We start from the raw sequence: 17,139 nt of genomic DNA, 5'->3' as shown, positions 1-17,139 counted from the left end.
GGAGAGTACAGTACAGCAGAATTAACAGACACGCTCCCTGCCTATAATGATTTTCTGCTACGGTTCCTCACCATACCCTGTTAAGATACTCCCTTGAAGAGCTTGTGGGGTGGGGCGTGGGGAAGGGAAAGGGGATACCCGCCCCTCTGGATAGGGTCAACTTTGAGCCTGGGGTCCCCAGTTTCCCACCAGAGCTTCAGCACTGTCCACTGGCTCAGATTTCCAGGAAAACAGGATCGCTCATATTTGAAGATTAAGTTCAGGGGACCCGTTGTCGGGGAGGATATCCTTCCGACACGGATTTTGAAACATAAGCAGTCAGGTTAACTGACCATTGTTTTAATGAGATGTTCTTCCCCTTGACTCTATTTATTGCCATTGTTCTTGTCCTTCTGTCTCCCCCGATTAGACCGTAAGCCCGTCTAAGGGCAGGGACTGTCTCTATCTGTTGCCCATTTGTACAATCCAAGCGCTTAGTACAGTGTTCTGCACATAGTACGTGCTCAGTAAATACTACTGAATGAATCTTGGTGAAAAAAAAGTATCCTGAAATGTACTGACCCTTAAAATTTCTAGAAGAAACCTCTAGACTGTGAGCTCATTATGGACAGGGAACACGTCTGCTAATTCTGTTGTATTGTACTCTCCCAAGCGCCTAGTAATAATAATAATAATGTTGGTATTTGTTAAGCGCTTACTACGTGCACAGCACTGTTCTAAGCGCTGGGGTAGATACAGGGTCATCAGGTTGTCCCACGTGAGGTTCACAGTTAATCCCCATTTTACAGATTAGGTGACTGAGGCCCAGAGAAGTTAAGTGACTTGCTCACAGTCACACAGCTGACAAGTGGCAGATCTGGGAGTCGAACCAATGACCTCTTTCCACTGAGCCCTGCTGCTTCCCTAGTACAGGTCAGTGGTATTGGTTAAGCGCATACTATGTGTCAGACACTGTTCTAAGCGCTGGAATAGAGACAGGATAATGGGGTTGGACACAGATCTTGTCCCACATAGGGCTCACAATCTTAATCTCCATTCTTTCAGGTGAGGGAATTGACGCCCGGAGAAGTGAAGTGACTTGCCCGTGGACACTCAGCAGATGCGTGGATTAGAACCCAGGTCCTTCTGACTCCAGGTACTTTTTACTCCACTAGGCCACACTACTTCTCGATACTCTGCACATAATAAGCGCTCAATAAATGCCACTGATTGTTGATGAAATGCTAGGTAAATATGAATCGTTCAAAGAAAAAGGGTTTTCCACATTTAAAAAATCGGACAATTGGGAGGGAAAGGAGAACCGGTGATCTGTTAAAAACTATACCTTAGCTTGGCTTTGAATTTGGACTAGGATTTATTCTCGGTTGAGGTTTTCTCCCCAGGTGAAAAAAAACGCCATCCGATTAGCCCAAAAGAAAGGGGTCATTTTGTCCGTCACTACTGTCCGACGAAGTAAAATGGGACATGAACTGGTCTCTTGCCTTCAGTTGAAAGAAGTGGTCCTCCCCATTCCCTTCGAGTAATTATTCTACAATCAGAATCAACCAGTAGTGGTTTACGAAGTACTTACTGCACACAGGTTCATTCATTCATTCAATCGTATTTATTGAGCGCTTACTAGGTTCAGAGCACTGTACCGAGCACTTGAGAGACTACAATATAACAGAGTGGGTAAATATGTCCTCTGCCCACAGTTTAGAGGGGGAGATGACCATTAGCAACTGCGATATTTGTTAAGCACTTATTTTGCGTCAAGGACCGTACTACGCGCTGGGGTAGACCCAAGATCAGCAGACCCAACATGGGGTTCACAGTTTAAAAGTAGGAGGGAGAACAGGCATTGAATCCCAATGTTGCAGAGGAGGGAATTGAAGCAGAGAAGAGAAGGGACTTGCCCAGCCATACACGCAGACAAGTGGCGAGATAGGGATTCGAACCCGGGTCCTCTGACTCCCAGGCCCGGGCTCTTTCCACTAGGCCCCATGGCTTCTCAAAAAACCACAGCTATGGACGTGCTGCGGAGCTGAGTGTGGGGGAGAATACAGGATACAGATTCAAGTGCGAGGGAGATGGAGAATCCGTAAAGGTAGACAACTAATCCCGTGAAAGTCCTGAAATCTACCGTTCCACCCTGATTCTGTCTTCACAGAGGGGCAGAGTTAAGAGCGATATTTGAACTTTGAAAGTGTCCAACCGATGGCCTGTCTTATTCCTCTAGAAATGTGCCCATCCCAAAACATAGTGTGCGTGTCTAGATGTCAAATGGCCCAGAGTCATCAGATTGTTATTCCTAGTGCAAAAAAAAGTTTCGTTTTTCCTCTCGTTTTAATCCGTCACCGATGGAGAAGTGGAAGAAAAAAAAACATTCCCAATAGCGACACGTATCTGACAAATAAATAGGTAGCTAATTTATTTCTCTGGTTTATTTAACAACAGTCAAAGCTTAAAACAATTAAATAAGAAAAAAAGTAACGGACGGACAAAAATGGCTTTGAAAAAAATAAAATAAAGACACTGAGCTGTGGAACATCAGAACGCTTTACAGTCTCATGGAGAATTGCGAAAATTCTTAGGTCTTGAGGAACAGAGAACAGCACACAGCACCGCTCCCGGTTAACACAACGGAGCGCAAATTACAGTTGCACTTGACCCGGTTTTCAGGCTTGGGACAGTGAAAGAGGCAATTTAAGGCACCTCCTAGACTGGCCCGCCCCTTCCCCCCGAAAACCCAAGAAGTATCTCAGAGTACGGGAGCAAGTGAAGGTCGGAAACTAACTCTGCATACCCCGGTGGGGTAGGTTAAGCCTCTCTGTTGACGTCGGCCCAAATCCCGGCCTCTGAAAGGCCCGGGAGAATCCCAGTCGCTTCCGTGGATCTCTGTCCTACGATCGACACCTCCCCCGTCCCGTTCCTCTCTCCACCCCGGGAAGGAGTGTGGCCTCATCCCTCGTTTTTCAGATGGACGACAGGTGGTACGAGAGTTCACCCACCCCGACCCGAGCTGCTGAACACGTCACTGGAAGAAGTTACCAGGGTGAATCTCGACAAAGGAAAGGCATTCATTTCCCAGACCCCCGGAATGACGGCCAGAATCCCCGCGATCAAATAGCGAGCTGGAATTCTGCGCTGGGCCGAACGATAAACGTCAATCCAAACGGTCGCAAAGAGTCGACTCCTCAAGGCTCTTTTCGATTTTCTAAACGGACAGCGGGGTGGGGAACCACAAGGCAGAGAAAAGAGTTCATCTTCTCCCTCCATCACAATCCCCAGAGGCCCCCCGGGGATCCGGCTACTTTAGCGGAACGAGGGGGAAGGCGGGCGGGCCGCGGACCGGTTTCTCAGAGGACGATAGCTCGGAAGAGACGAGGGGGATCATTCCGGCCGAAGGAAAATCACTGGGACTTGAGCCAACGTGAAAGCCTCGGTCGTTGGCCCCCCGCAGCCCGTGTGTACCTGATTCGGAAATACGCTCGCGAACGGTGGATACCAGACACCTCCGCAGACTGGACTCTTGAGCAGGGGAGAGAGAAAAGGGCTCCCGGAGGGCGCCCGGGGCCGAACACCTCGTGTTTCGTTCCGTCCGTTCCAAGTGCTTCTACCTCGTATTCGGCCCGTGACCCTAAACTTTCACCCGGCCTCCTTTACAGGCTATTCCGACCGAAAGGTTCTGAGTATCCCGGCCAGAGTGCCCGCTTAAATTAAAAAGTAAACCTCTTTATATACTTACATAGGAAAAAGACAAATATTACACCTGAAGAAGCAGCCCGAAGCAGAGACTTTTATTCCCCTCTGCCAAAGGGAGGACTGTTTCCGCTCTCTGCTCTTCCCGCGCCATCCCAGTTTCAAACAGAAAACTGAGTTTAAAACAGAAAGGCCAAAAAACTGCTCCGAAGGGGAGTGTAAATGTTTTAAAACGGAGCACACACCCCAGTTCTGCTTTGGTTGGGTGGTTCAGCGTGTAAAATACTCAAGTGGGGACCCGGAAGCGGGCGCTTTTTACGTGTGAAGGGGAGCGAGGCGAGTCCAGACGTGAAGAAAACGCTCCTCCGCGCCCGCTGCGGTCTCCCCCCCGCGAAGCGGCCCGCTTCTCCGCTTCCGGCCGGCGGCCGTCCCCCCTCGCGGTTCGGAGAAGACGACCGGCCGGGGTCGCCTCCGTCCGCCCCCGCCCTCCTCGGCGCGGCCCCGCAGGATCTCTCCTCTCCCTCCGGCGGCCCCGGAGCCGGGCCCCGTCCCCTCCCCGCCCGCCGGGGCGGGGTCAGATGAACCCGCCGTCCCTGATGTTAAAGAAGCCCCCGGTCCCGCCGACCGGATCCCCGAGCGTGTAGATCTGGTCCTGCTCCAGGCCCCACTCCCCCTCGTCCTCGTCCTCGGGCTCGGCCTCGGCGGCGCTGCGCGTGTTCTCGTAGAGGAAGACCTGCTCGTCCACGTGGGCCGGGGCCAGGCGGTTCCTCTTGGCGCTGACCACGTTGGCCGAGGAGCCGAAGAGGCGCTCGGGGAAGACCCGGGTGGCCGGGACGCACCAGTACTTCTGCAGGACCTTGGGCAGGACGGGGAAGAGGGCCAGGCGGTCCGACCACCACTTGAGGGGGTCTTCGCTCAGGCCCAGGACCTTCTGGGACTTGAAGTTGCTCAGCTCCTCGACGACCTGGGCGTGCCACTCCTCCTGGTCCTCGGCGCCCCCGGCCTGGCAGAAGATCTCCGCCAGCATGTCGTTGATGGCGCTGGTCGGGGGCGGGGTGGCCGAGACGGGGACCCTCTTGGCCGGCGGCTCCTCCGACGGCGGCGGGAAGGGCTTGTCCTCGGGCCCGAAGGCGGGGTCCCGGACGCGGTCCAGGAGGCCCTTGGCCTCCTCCACCACGCGGTTCTCCACCTGCTGCCGCTCGAAGGCCGACAGGAAGGGGAGCTTCTTGTAGCGGGGGTCCAGGAAGGTGGCCACGTTGAGGAACATGTCGATCTCGGGGGCGTCCTGGTAGGTGGCGGCCAGCTCCTTGGCGATGACCTCCTTGGCCATGCTGATCTCCTTGGGGTCGTTCTCCTTGACGCCGAGGGTGGTGTTGAGGAGCATGTGCAGCAGGGGCTTGACCATGCTGATGGTGGGGAAGCGGCAGGCGGCCATCATGTCGGCCACCTGCTTGAAGGGGTGCAGGAGCTCGGCCAGCCCCTCGATGGTGGCCCACTCGCTGGCCTCCAGCATCAGGTGGTGGCTGTTGCTGTCCTCCACGAGGACGGCGGCGATGACGAACTGCTGCTCCCTGAGCCGCTGGAGCATGGCCAGCGTGCTCCCCCACCAGGCCACCCGGTCGCTGACCAGCATGCAGTGCGGGCCGCCCTGCCGCTTCTGCTTCTCGCCCAGCACGTACGTGGCCACGGCCGACTGCTGGAAGTACTCCACCAGCCGCCGGCAGCGGGTCAGGAGCCCGCCCAGCTTGGGCAGGCGGAAGGCCTGCTGGATGCCGGCGTTGAACGTCCGGCCCAGGCACGGCAGCTGGACGGGGACGTCCAGCAGCGAGCAGGCCTTGGCCACGTCCTTGCCGTGGTCCGTGGTGGCCCCGAACACCTTGCCGTGGACCCCCCACTCGACGAAGGCCTCGTAGAGGACGCGGGTGATGGTCTCCGCCGTGTTCTCCTCGGGCACCTCGAAGGTCTTCAGGCAGCGCGAGGCCAGCCCCAGCCCGCCCGAGGGCCCGCCCTGGAGGAAGTGGACGGCCAGGGTCACGTAGGCCCGGTTCTGGTTCTCGCTCCGCCAGGCGTCCGTGGTGATGCCGCACCAGGGCACGTCGGCCAGCTCCTTGAGCACCGCCTCGCGGAGCGCGCCGTACCTCTCCGGGATGGCCTTGGTGCAGAAGTACTTGCGGCCGGGCAGCTCGTAGCGGGGGTCCGCCGCCTTCAGCAGCGCCTTGAAGGTGGGCTCGTCCACGATGGAGGCCGGGTACATGCCCTCGCAGATCAGGCCCGCCACGGCCGCCGTCAGCTCCTGGTGCTTCTTGTTCTCGTAGCCGGGGCCCGGCTTGGCCGCCAGCGGGTCCGGGCCCCCCGGCTGGCCCGCCTCGGGCTTCAGCTTGGAGAAGGCCGTGGCGAAGGCCTCCCGCATCTGCTCCGTGTTGCTCTTGACGAACTCGCAGAACTCATCCGGGTGGTTCTTCTCCAGGTGGTAGGAGAGGTTGGACGTGTTGCCCGAGTAGGCGATCTGGGCCATGCAGATCCGGCAGTAGATCTTCTTCCACTGCAGGATGCATCCTTCCGCGTTGGTGTCGAACCCGAAGTACTTCCACACCTTGCTCTTCGCCCGCGGGTGCGCCACCAGCTTCAGGTCGGACGGGGAGCTCTCTAGGCTTTTATTCTCCATCGCCGCGCCGCCGCCAGCGCCGCCGGCCCGATTCGCGATCCTTCGCTCATTAACGGGGACCTGCTAGAGGCGGGAAGATAAACATACGATGAGAAGGCACAGGGTGGTGAGCGGGCTCCGCTTACGGCGTGGCTCGGTGGCTTAGAGCCCGGGGCCGGGGGGCGGGAGGACCCGGGTTCTCCTCCGCCTTGTCTGCCGGGGTGACCCCCGGGCCGGTGACTTGGCTTCTCCGGGCCTCCGGTCCCTCAGCGGCAAAGCGGGCCTTAAGGCCGCGAGCCCCGCGGGGGGCTGGGGGGGGGGGGGTCGGGGGGCTGTGTCCAACTCGATCCGCCCGTACCTTCCCCAGCGCTTCCGACGGGGCTCGGCGCAGGGTAAGCGCTTAACGGGTACCGCGGCCATCACTAACAACTGGGTGCTTTCCCCGGCCTGGACGATAAACACACCCCCCCCCCCGACTGGAAAACGCTTGCGGAGAGGGGGAGGAGACTCGGGTGGGAGAAGCGGCACCGTCTAGAGAAGCAGCGTGGCTCAGTGGAAAGAGCACGGGCTTTGGAGTCGCGGGTCATGGGTTCAAATCCCGCCTGGACCCCCTTGTCAGCTGTGTGACTTTGGGCAAGTCACTCAACTTCTCGGTGCCTCAGTGACCTCGTCTGTAAAATGGGGATGAAGGCTGTGAGCCCCACGTGGGACAACCTGATTCCCCTGGGTCTACCCCAGTGCTTAGAACAGTGCTCGGCACAGAGTAAGCGCTTAACAAATACCAACATTATTATTATTATTATTATTAGCGGGAAAATAAGAGGAAGAACGACGATCCCGGTCCTGGTTCAGCGCTCACTCTGTGCCGGGCACCGTTCTAAGCCCCGGGGTGGAAACAGGTGAATCGGGTCGGACGCGGTCCGCGTCCCACACGGGGCTCACGCTCTTATGCCCATTTTACAGATGAGGGAGCTGAGGCACTGAGAAGTGAAGTGACTTGCCCCAAGTCAAAAGAGCATCCAGCTGAGGGTCGGGGGACCCGGGTTCCGATCCCGGCTCTGCCGGACGCCGGCCGGGTGACCCCGGCTGGGCGCGCCGCTTCTCCGGCCCTCAGTTGTCTCATCCGTCCGTGAAACGGGAATTCGATACCGGTTCTCCCTCCTACTTAGACGTCTGAGGCTCACGTGGGACTGGGACCGTAGCCAGTCTCCACGCAATCTCGACTGCGGGCCATGGGACAGAGTAGGTGCCCAATGAATTCCACGATTACTATCACTGTTACTCCTCAAGTCAGGAAAGAAGAGTTACCCAACTTTTGCTCTCTCACCAAGTGAGAATTACGCGCTACAGGCCGGGGGTGGGGGTGGCAGGGAGTAGATTTCTTTTCATTCCCACAAGAACCCGGCAAGGAGAAATGTGTAATAAAGCATAGAAGGTCGGCACATTCTAATTAGTGTTCGTTCCATTTAGTTTCTCATTTCAGATGTTTACAGTACTACGAAGCGTTTGCACCGGAGAGCGGAGCTTTACGCGTTAAATAATTATCGGGATGATTTCTTTTAAAATCTGCTTTTCAGAGCCCAAACACACGCATGCAGGCACATGCATTCACGGTGGGTAGGGCTGACTTGGCCTTTCTTTTCCCATTTCCTTTCCCAGACTCCGATTCTTCCCGAAGCTTGGCACGGGCCTACGTGAGCTAGGCGTTTTCTCGAAACCGAGGTCTTTTCAAGAAGACAAAACTCTGACCTCTCGGCCGACCTCATTCTGCAAAAAGAGGAGTGCGGAGCCTATCCGTCTGTAGTGCGAGACGAGGTAGGTTTGATTTCCTTTTCTGCCTGTTGTCGGGGGTTCATTTAAGCCCCCGTCTTTTCCGAGAGCAGAAAAAATTTTTCAAATTAATTTGGCGATACTGAACGGAGGCAACCCTAGCTTGGGAATTCTGCAAAGAGCATAGGACAAAACTGTCACGATTAAAAAACCCCAAACAAACAAACAAACAAAACAAAAAAAAAACAACCGATCACGTGAGGTTAGGTTTATTTTCGGAGTCGAGCGTAACTAGAGTCCGCAACTCTGTTCCCTGTTATTTGTACTCCGGCGGAACGCCTAAATGTTGCAGGCCTCCTGTCCTCAGATGCCTTTCTACGGCCGGCTGAGTCAAGTTTGTGATATTTACGTTGTGGGTGCGAAAGATGCTTCGAGCCGCTGGTTTTCAATGACACTTGAGGTGGTTTTCTGAGGAGCAACCCTGATCTGATGATTACGTTTCGGAAGGGAATAAGGAGCGACCTCGAAAAAATCTGAAAGTATCTCTTCCGGTGCATAACGCGATGCTTTTTCAGCTCGGTTGGTTTAATAATGATGGGATTTGGCCACTGCAAACATCTACCCGGGGAAATAACGACCGCACGACCCAATGCTACAACATTTGTGGGGCTTTGCGAGTTGGGTTGATACAGCCCGGCGAGTGACTTGCAAGTATTCTTACTCATTCGCTTTGCTTGAGAAGCAGCGTGGCCTAGGGGGAAGAGCCCGGGCCTGGGTTCTAATTCCAGCTCTGCTGCGTGAACCTGGGCGAGTCACTTCACTCCTCCGTGCCTCCGTTTCCTCGACCGTACAATTCCGTACAATGGGAATTCAATACCCGCTCTCCCTCCGACTTAGACTGTGGGCCCCACGTGGACCCAATGATCTTGGAACACCTGGAATACTTAGAACGGTGCCTGACGCGTAATAAGCACTTCCCGAATCCCACAGTTATTATTCCGGGACCTCCGTTTCCATCGACACCGGTATTCTCTCGGGAATTCACCGGGTCCCGGGACGCTGAGGGGAATTCCCTCCGTCCCAAACGGCCGTTGACTGGGCCTGCTGGTTTCTGGTATAAACGTAAAATTTCCCCAACTCCGGTCCTTGGCATGAAACCACTTATTCAGTCTTATTTACCGAGCGCTTACTGCGTGCAGAGCACTGTACTAGGCCCTCGGGAGAGTACGGTCCAGCAATCAACAGACACGTTCCCTGGCCACGACGAGCTTAGAGTCTAGAGACGAACCACTGCAAAGATCCAATCCCTGGAAGGGAAGGAATAAACGATTTTTCAGCGGCTCCTTTGGTACCCTTCGAGTCAGAGACCTTTACTGCTATTTTCCGCAATAGTTGATATTTAACGGGAGAGGCAAACAAGGGCATGAGTTCAGTTAAACTCCTCGCTTCACGACGACTAGAGCTCAGAGCACGAGTCTTGATTCCACGGCAGAGACCCCTGGGAAGACAACCTCACGCCCCCCTCCCCTCCGCCAACCCCCCAATCTTCGTCCTTGCCCCGCGGGTGCGATGACGGATGCGTGGGTCGAACCCGTTACATCCGCGAACGTGCACACGTACGCATCTAGGCCGCACGTGGAAGAACTGTGCTGTCATTTTGTTGCGAGGTACTCTGTGCAAGTGCTACCAGCTCTGTTAGAGTGTGCTATCCCAAGCGCTGAGTCCAACGCTCTGGCACCCAGTAAGCACTCAAAAAATACCACCGATTCGACCGATTCATCCTAATTCGCACCTCCTTTCTTCCTAAAGAATACCGGAGTATTTTACTCAGGCCAACGTGTCATCTGTCAATGACGACCGCTACTACTTGCCAAAGACCAGAGAGAGAATCGTCGTACCTCTCACATGACAAAATTGAGGGGTTTTCCAAGCGACGCGGACCCACACGAAACCCGAGGCCCCGTTCCAATTCCCCCTATTTAAGAGGACAGAATTGGCGGAGGGCAAAGAAGAGACCATTCAATTTGCGTTTTTCAGATTCCGATTTTCCATTTCTCAATAGGAACCCGTGCATTTTTCCAAGTCGGGTTCCTATGCAAAACCACCAAAACGGGCCGGGTCTTTGAATTTACAGGTCGCTTCTCCGTACGCAGCTTCACGGGGAGGGGAAGATCAGCTGGCCCTTTGGGCCAAAACCCAAAACGTAACCTCATCAGGGCCGATGAGAAAAAATAAAGGGTGTACTGGGTACAAGATCGAATGCGGCCCGAGACCCGCTTTTCTTGGCAGCGTTCTCCACTCCTGATAGTTTCTCGTGGGATGCGAGATATTCCCTCTCCGTGAAACTCTTATGAGCGTCAGAGAGCGGCCGACTGCCAAAAAGCCGAACCCCGATGTGCTGTCTTCCAGGCTCCACTTTGGAGTTCCCGGTGTCATAATTAGCTTTAGCTCATCCTTTCTAACTGCACCGATTAGATTTCTTGTTTTGAAAACCTGATGAGGAGGCCAGGTCACATCTTACCCGAAAATGTTTGAATACGCCTGCATTTTTAAGTGAGGAAACGAAACACCCGGGGCGATGCGCCCGGTAATTCTCGATTTACCCTATCTACTAACTTTTACTGATCAGCAATTATACGCGTTTTCCCACCATTAGCATTAAAAACAATACGCGGTAACGTTTCTTGCCTAATGGGATACCCTGTCATCTCTCGGAAGCACCGAGCCGCTTATTTGGGCAGAAGAGGTTAAATTCAAAAAAGAGAAACGGTCCGCTGCTCTTCCCGTTCCGAAGCAGCGTGGCCGAGTGGCTAGAGCACGGGCCGGGGAGTCAGAAGGACCTGGGTTCTGATCCCGGCTCCGCCACTCTTCCGCCGTGTGACCTCGGCCCCGTCACTTGACTGGACCTCCGTTCCCTCACTTGAAAAACGGGACTGGAGACGGTGAACCCGAGGTGGGCCACGGACCGTGTCCCACCCGATCAGCTTGAATCTACCCCAGTGCTTAGCACAGTGCAGCCAAACCTCGGTTACCTGTGGATCACGGGCCACAGTTGACTTTTCGATTTGCTGACCTCTCGGCTCTACACCCTGATGAAATCTGCCCCATCTGAAGTCAGGGGGAATCCACGGCCAAGCTGAAGATCAGTAGTTCACCGTGAGAGAGATAGAGAGCGGAGAAGACATCACCTCTGAAAAGCCAGGCTAAATTCTAAATTAACAGGAGTGCTCCATATTAATCACTGACCAAAGAACACCCGCTTGTGAAATAGGGAGAGGACAGGATAAGGCTCTACTAATAATAAGGAACGTAGAGTCTGAAAGGCAGACCTTAGAGAACGCAACTTGTCAAAAATGTTGAAGGCGACCTTCTCTGAACGTTAACATCCCCCCTTGTAGACTGTGAGCCCGTTGTCGGGGGTAGGGATTGTCTCTATTTGTTGCCGAAATGTTCTTACCAAGCGCTCAGCACAGTGCTCTGCACACAGTAAGCGCCCCCCGAAATGCAACTGAACGAACGTCGACTGCTGGATTTTCCCATCGCATTCCACTGCCTGAACCTTTCCTCTTGCAACCTGGGCCACTTGACTAGGGAGGAAAACCGAAAATGCCATCTCTCGTGTCCAAAATCGGCAGTTCTAATTTCTTCTTCTTCCAAAGTGAACATCCTCCCCCGCCTTCCCTTTGGCAAGGGGGCCATTCGAAATAGAGGACGAGTTTGAGGGTCTTCAAACGGCTTTTCCGATAACTTGAGTCACTACGGCGAAGCGTAAAGGAATCGTGGCCCGGCTACCTAATCTGAACCGATTCTTAATGACGTTAGAAAAAGCTCAAAAACAAACCTGCGCGTCTTACAGATCTAACAAGCGCCCTTTTCCCAATTTCCCTCGTTCTGTGGATTACGGGTGGATTTTTAATTCCTTAAAGCATTCGGGCCTTTCTGCTTCTCACCTGACTTCTAAGGAGTTCGAGACCCAGAAGCGTGCCCCACTGACCTACTGGCACCACGAGGGCCGACTTCACCCTGTCGGGAAAAACCCACGCCGGAAAAGCGCCTGGCCCGGCATCTGGAAGCCAAGGCTCCTCTATCGATCCGACCATCCGAAATTCCCTTTTAACCTTCCCCCTCAAAGACGCCGTGAGGGCTTGGCCGAACCGGGGCCGGGAAAATGAAAGGAAACGGGAGGCAAGCGGTGGGGAACCATGACGGCGCCGCGGCCCAGTGCCTGGAGCTGGGGGATCCGTGCCTCGGTGGGCTCCGCGGCCCACCCGGACCCGATCCCGGACAAGCCGGGGGCCCCTCGTGACCCCAGGCCGATGCCCAAGCGCCTTACGCTAGACACCACCACCGCATCCTTCCAGCCCCCAGGTTATTCAGATATGATCGCAGCCCACCTCCCTCGCTGCTGGGGGATGCGGGGGTAAGGAAGGCGAGTGGAGGGGGGTGAAGATGAATCACTTGTGTTTACTGAGCGCTTGTTGTGTACGGTGTACTGAGCGACTGGGAGAGTACAAGAGCTTGGGAGAGTACGATATGACAAGAGCGGGTAGGGGTAAAGGAGGGGGAAGGGGTGGGTGAGGAGGAGAGGAGAGAGAGCGTTGAGGGATGGGAGAACATCGGGGGGTAGAGGTGGGGGAGGAGAGGAAGAGAAGATGGGGGGGATAGAGAGAGAAGTGGAGGTGGGGAAAGAGGGAGATGGGGGAGAAGGGAGATAGGGAAGATGGGGGAGAAGAATGATGGGGGAGAGAAGTCGGGGGAGAAAGGAATTGGGGGGAGATGGGAGATGGGGAGAGAAGTCGGGTGAGAAGGGGAATGGGGGAGAAGGGAATTGGGGGGAGATGGGAGATGGGGGAGAAGCATGATGGGGGAGAGAAGTCGGGGGAGAGAAGTCGGGGGAGATGGTAGATGGGGGAGAAGAGTGATGGGGGAGAGAAGTTGGGTGAGAAGGGAAAGGGGGGAGAAGAGAGATGGAAGATGGGGGAGAAGTGTGATGGGGGAGAGAGAGGTGGGGCGAGAAGGGAAATGGGGGAGAAGGGAGATGGAAGATGGGGGAGAAGAGCGATGGGGGAGAGAAGTCGGGGGAGAAGGGAGATGGGGGAGAGAAGTCGGGGGAGAAGGGAGATGGGGGAGAGAAGCCGGGGAAGAAGGGAGATGGGGGAGAAGGGACATGGGGGAGAGAAGTCGGGGAGATGGAAGATGGGGGAGAAGGGACATGGGGGAGAGAAGTAGGGGGAGAAGGGACATGGGGGAGAGAAGTCGGGGGAGAAGGGAGATGGGGGAGAGAAGCCGGGGAAGAAGGGAGATGGGGGAGAAGGGACATGGGGGAGAGAAGTAGGGGGAGAAGGGACATGGGGGAGAGAAGTCGGGGGAGATGGAAGATGGGGGAGAAGGGACATGGGGGAGAGAAGTCGGGGGAGAGGGGCGATGGGGGGGGGGGAGGGAGACAGAAGGAGGGGGAGGCGGCGGGGGGGAGGAGCAGAGGGTTCGGGGGTGTGGTGAGAAGAGGAAGGCCAGGGGAAGGAGGGCGGGGGAAGGGGCCGAGCCCCCACTTCCTCCGGGCCCGGGCCGGCTCGGGAGGAAGTCCGCCTCCGGGCCTCGGCCTGTGTCTGTGTCTGTGTCTGCGTGTGCGTGTGTGTGTGTGTGTGTGTGCGGGCTGGGGCGGGCGCAGGCGCGCGGTGGGGCCTCCTTCCCGGGGAGGGAAGGGAGGACACGAGGTGCCCAGGGTAGGGAAGGGGGGCGGCACTGACCTGGCAGCGGGACGCGGAGGCGGAGGCGGCGGGGGAGGCGGCACAGCTGCGCCAGCAGCACGAAGGCGCCCACCCGGTAGACCCGCAGGGCCGCCGACACCCAGCACAATGGCGGCATCGCCCGCACCCCCCTCCCCCGGGCACAGACACTCACACACTCACACACACACACACACACACACACACACGGGGCCTTCTCCTCCCCAGCCCGCCGACACCGACAGGGGAGGGACCCCGCACCCCGGCTCCGCCCCGGCTCCGCCCAACCCCCCGCAGGCCCCGCCTGCCCCTCGCACACACACACCCCCCCCCCCCAACAACCCTCCTCTTCACCCCCCTCTTCCCTCACCCCGAATAATTATGCTCATGACGGTGGCATGGGTTAAGCGCTCACTCTGTGCAGAGCACTGTTCCAAACGCTGGGGGAGATCCGGGGTCATCAGGTGGTCCCACGTGGGGCCCCCACTCTTCACCCCCGTTTGACAGGTGAGGGAAGTGAGGCCCAGAGAAGTGAATAATAATAATAATGTTGGCATTGGTTAGGCGCTGACTATGTGCAGAGCACCGTTCCAAGCGCTGGGGGAGAGGCAGGGTCATCAGGTGGTCCCACGTGGGGCCCCCCAAGTCTTCACCCCCGTTTGACAGGTGAGGGAACCGAGGCCCACAGAAGTGAACAATAATAATAATAATATTGGTATTGGTTAAGCGCTTACTATGTGCAGAGCACCGTTCCAAGCCCTGGGGGAGAGGCGGTCATCAGGTGGTCCCGGGGCCCCCCAAGTCTTCACCCCCGTTTGACAGGTGAGGGAACGGAGGCCCAGAGAAGAGAAGAATAATAATAATATTGGTATTGGTTAAGCGCTTACTATGTGCAGAGCACCGTTCTAAGCGCTGGGGGAGATAGAAGGTTATTCAGGTTGTCCCACGTGGGGCCCCCCAAGTCTTCAACCCCGTTTGACGGGTGAGGGAACGGAGGCCCAGAGAGGTGAAGTGACTCGGCCGAAGTCACGCAGCTGACTAATGGCAGAGTGGGGATTGATAATAATGTTGGTATTTGTTATGCGCTTACTCTGTGCAGAGCACTGTTCTAAGCGCTAGGGGAGATAGAGGGTCATCAGGTGGTCCCACGTGGGGCTCACAGTCTTCACCCCCATTTGACAGATGAGGGAACTGAAGCCCAGAGAAGTGAAGTGACTGCGTCACAGTCACACAGCTGACAAGGGGCGGCGCCAGGATTCGAACCCATGACCTCCGACTCCCGAGCCTGGGCTCTTTCCACTGAGCCATGCAGCTTCTCACCCCCCACATCCCCTTTTCTCGCCCCCACCCCGTCCTTACCCCCCATCCCTGTCCTCATCACCTCCCCTCACTCCCCCACCCTCGCCCCCCCGCCTCAGCCAGCCAGCTCGGAGAGAATGAAACGGAACGGTAATAATAATAGAATAATCACTAATAATCGTGATGAGGATGATGGTCTCTGTTAAGCGCTTTACTATGTGGCAAGCACCGTCCTAAGGGCTGGGAGCTAAGGGGTTCGGACGCCGCCCGGGTCCCACAAGCGGCTGACGGTCCTCATCCCCGCTCGACGGCCCCGAGATGGGAAACGACTCGCCCAAGGCCCACATGGCACGCAAGAGGCGGGCCCGGGATCGGGACGCCTGTCCTTCCGACCGGAGGTCGACGGTCCATCCCCTCGGCATTTATTGAGCGCCGACTGGCTGCCCGGTACAGCCGAGTCGGCAGGCGAGTTCCAATCCCGCGATCTTATGAGCGACTCTCTTGGGCCTTGCGATCTCGAGACCCCGCCGAGTACCGCAGGCCCAAACCCAGGGGGAGCGAGCCACCCACAGCCAGCCCAGCGACGGGCGAGGTCATGTCCACGTGACATTCTCTCCCCCGAGATGCGCGGCCTGTACCGAGACCCCCCAGATACCCTACCTCCGCCCCCCCGGCAACAAGAATCCCAGTGGAATCTGTACCTGTTAAGCACTTACTCTGTGCCCAGCATAACGCGAAGCGCTAGGGTAGATAAAAGTGGTAGCACTACAGTCGGCGGGGCTCAGGGTCTTAGTCCCCGTTTTACAGACGAGGTAACTGAGGCGGAGAGAAGTTAAACGGCTCCCCCTGGGCGACACAGCGGACGCGTGGCCGAGCCGGGATTAGAACCCAGATCCTCTGACTCGCAGGCCCGGGCTCTTTCCTCTAGGTCTGGCTGCTCCTCCGGAGACTAATCCCCTTCCTTTGGTCTTAATTCCATTCGCATAGCCCGTGAATAAAATCACATCACGCACGCACTTGCTAAGCAGAGTGAGTTCCTCCGGCTCTAGGTCTTGTGACAGAGTCTTGTGACAAGGTCTTGTGACTTGTCAGCCTCTGCCTCTCTCCATAAGCCAAGCCCTGTCACGACTGATGAATTAGTACCACCAGACGGGACCCCGGCCTTAACCGACCGAGCCGTCCAGAAGGCTGCGGATTATGTCGTCGTGGATGAACGCGACGGAAGAGAAGGGGCGATCTGAGACGACCGGCAAATTTCTCCGAAAGTCAAGGCCAAAGTATACGTTCGAGGGGTCCGAGTCCCCGTTAAAATCGGAGAAGGAGCCTCCGCTGACCTTTCTGGTGTTCAGTAACTCCAGAGAGATCAGGGAATGGGTGCAGCATCTTTGCACAGTGTCTATTTGGGGGCGTAGTTGATTCTGGGGTGAATTTTCTTCGGTATTGGGAAGGAAGCAACTTAGTGGCGATGATAAAAGTGTGGTGTCTGATAAGTACTGTACCGAGCACGGGGGTAGACGCAAGATCAGCAGGAGCCACGTGGGGTTCGCAGTTTAAGTAGTGGGAGAACAGCTACTGAATCCCCATTTTGTCGATGAGGGCACAGAGACAGAGAAGCGAGGTGACTTGCCCCAGGTCACACGGCAGAACGGGGATTAGAACCCAAGTCCTTTGACTCCCGGGCCTGTGCTCTTGCCACCGGGTCAGGCTGCTTCCGACGCTGTTTGTCTCACAAAGGGATTCCTCATTTATGCTACTCCCCCCACCCGATCCCCTCCATGGGACCTGTAGAAAACACCCCCAGTTGAAATGGGCTAAAAGATCCTCTCTCTTCTTGACCGTCTAGGGATTTTTTTTTTAAATGGTCTTTGTTTAGCCCTTACTATGTCCCAGACGCTGTCCTGAGCACTGGGGGAGAGACAACCTAATCGGGTTGGACACGGTCCCTGACCCCCTTGGGGCTCACCCTCTGAATCTCCATTTTACAGATGTGGTCACTGAGGCTCAGAGAAGTGAAGTGAC

The 17,139-nt window shown here is 56.2% G+C and overlaps 2 protein-coding genes and 2 long non-coding RNA genes across 4 annotated transcripts in view; 2 read left to right on the top strand and 2 right to left on the bottom strand.

Moving 5' to 3' along the window:
• LOC120638866 overlaps positions 1 to 1,084 on the top strand; it is a 119,592-nt gene extending 118,508 nt beyond the window's left edge. The window contains exon 5 of the long non-coding RNA XR_005660881.1: positions 1,045 to 1,084. This is a non-coding gene — a long non-coding RNA (uncharacterized LOC120638866). The remainder of the gene's footprint in view (positions 1 to 1,044) is intronic.
• The window catches only part of DHRSX (dehydrogenase/reductase X-linked), a 72,840-nt gene extending 58,777 nt beyond the window's left edge, over positions 1 to 14,063 (bottom strand). The window contains exon 1 of the mRNA XM_029079823.2: positions 13,843 to 14,063. Within this exon, the coding sequence (XP_028935656.1) occupies positions 13,843 to 13,960 (118 nt within the window). The 5' untranslated portion in view covers positions 13,961 to 14,063. The remainder of the gene's footprint in view (positions 1 to 13,842) is intronic.
• Positions 1,094 to 17,139, top strand: LOC114816985. Its single transcript, XR_003764808.1, has 3 exons — positions 1,094 to 1,135; positions 7,985 to 8,140; positions 17,106 to 17,139. It is a non-coding gene; the product is annotated as an uncharacterized LOC114816985 (long non-coding RNA).
• On the bottom strand, positions 2,387 to 15,868 carry ZBED1 (zinc finger BED-type containing 1). The gene is made up of 2 exons (XM_001506630.4): positions 15,837 to 15,868; positions 2,387 to 6,409 (listed from the first exon to the last, which is right to left on the bottom strand). The coding sequence occupies exon 2, from the start codon at positions 6,344 to 6,346 to the stop codon at positions 4,256 to 4,258; it is 2,091 nt and encodes a 696-aa protein (XP_001506680.1). The 5' UTR covers positions 6,347 to 6,409; positions 15,837 to 15,868; the 3' UTR covers positions 2,387 to 4,255.

Source organism: Ornithorhynchus anatinus, chromosome 15, assembly GCF_004115215.2.
Source record: "Ornithorhynchus anatinus isolate Pmale09 chromosome 15, mOrnAna1.pri.v4, whole genome shotgun sequence".
Classification (NCBI taxonomy): Eukaryota; Metazoa; Chordata; class Mammalia; order Monotremata; family Ornithorhynchidae; genus Ornithorhynchus; species Ornithorhynchus anatinus.
This window is presented reverse-complemented; position numbering and strand designations above follow the sequence as displayed.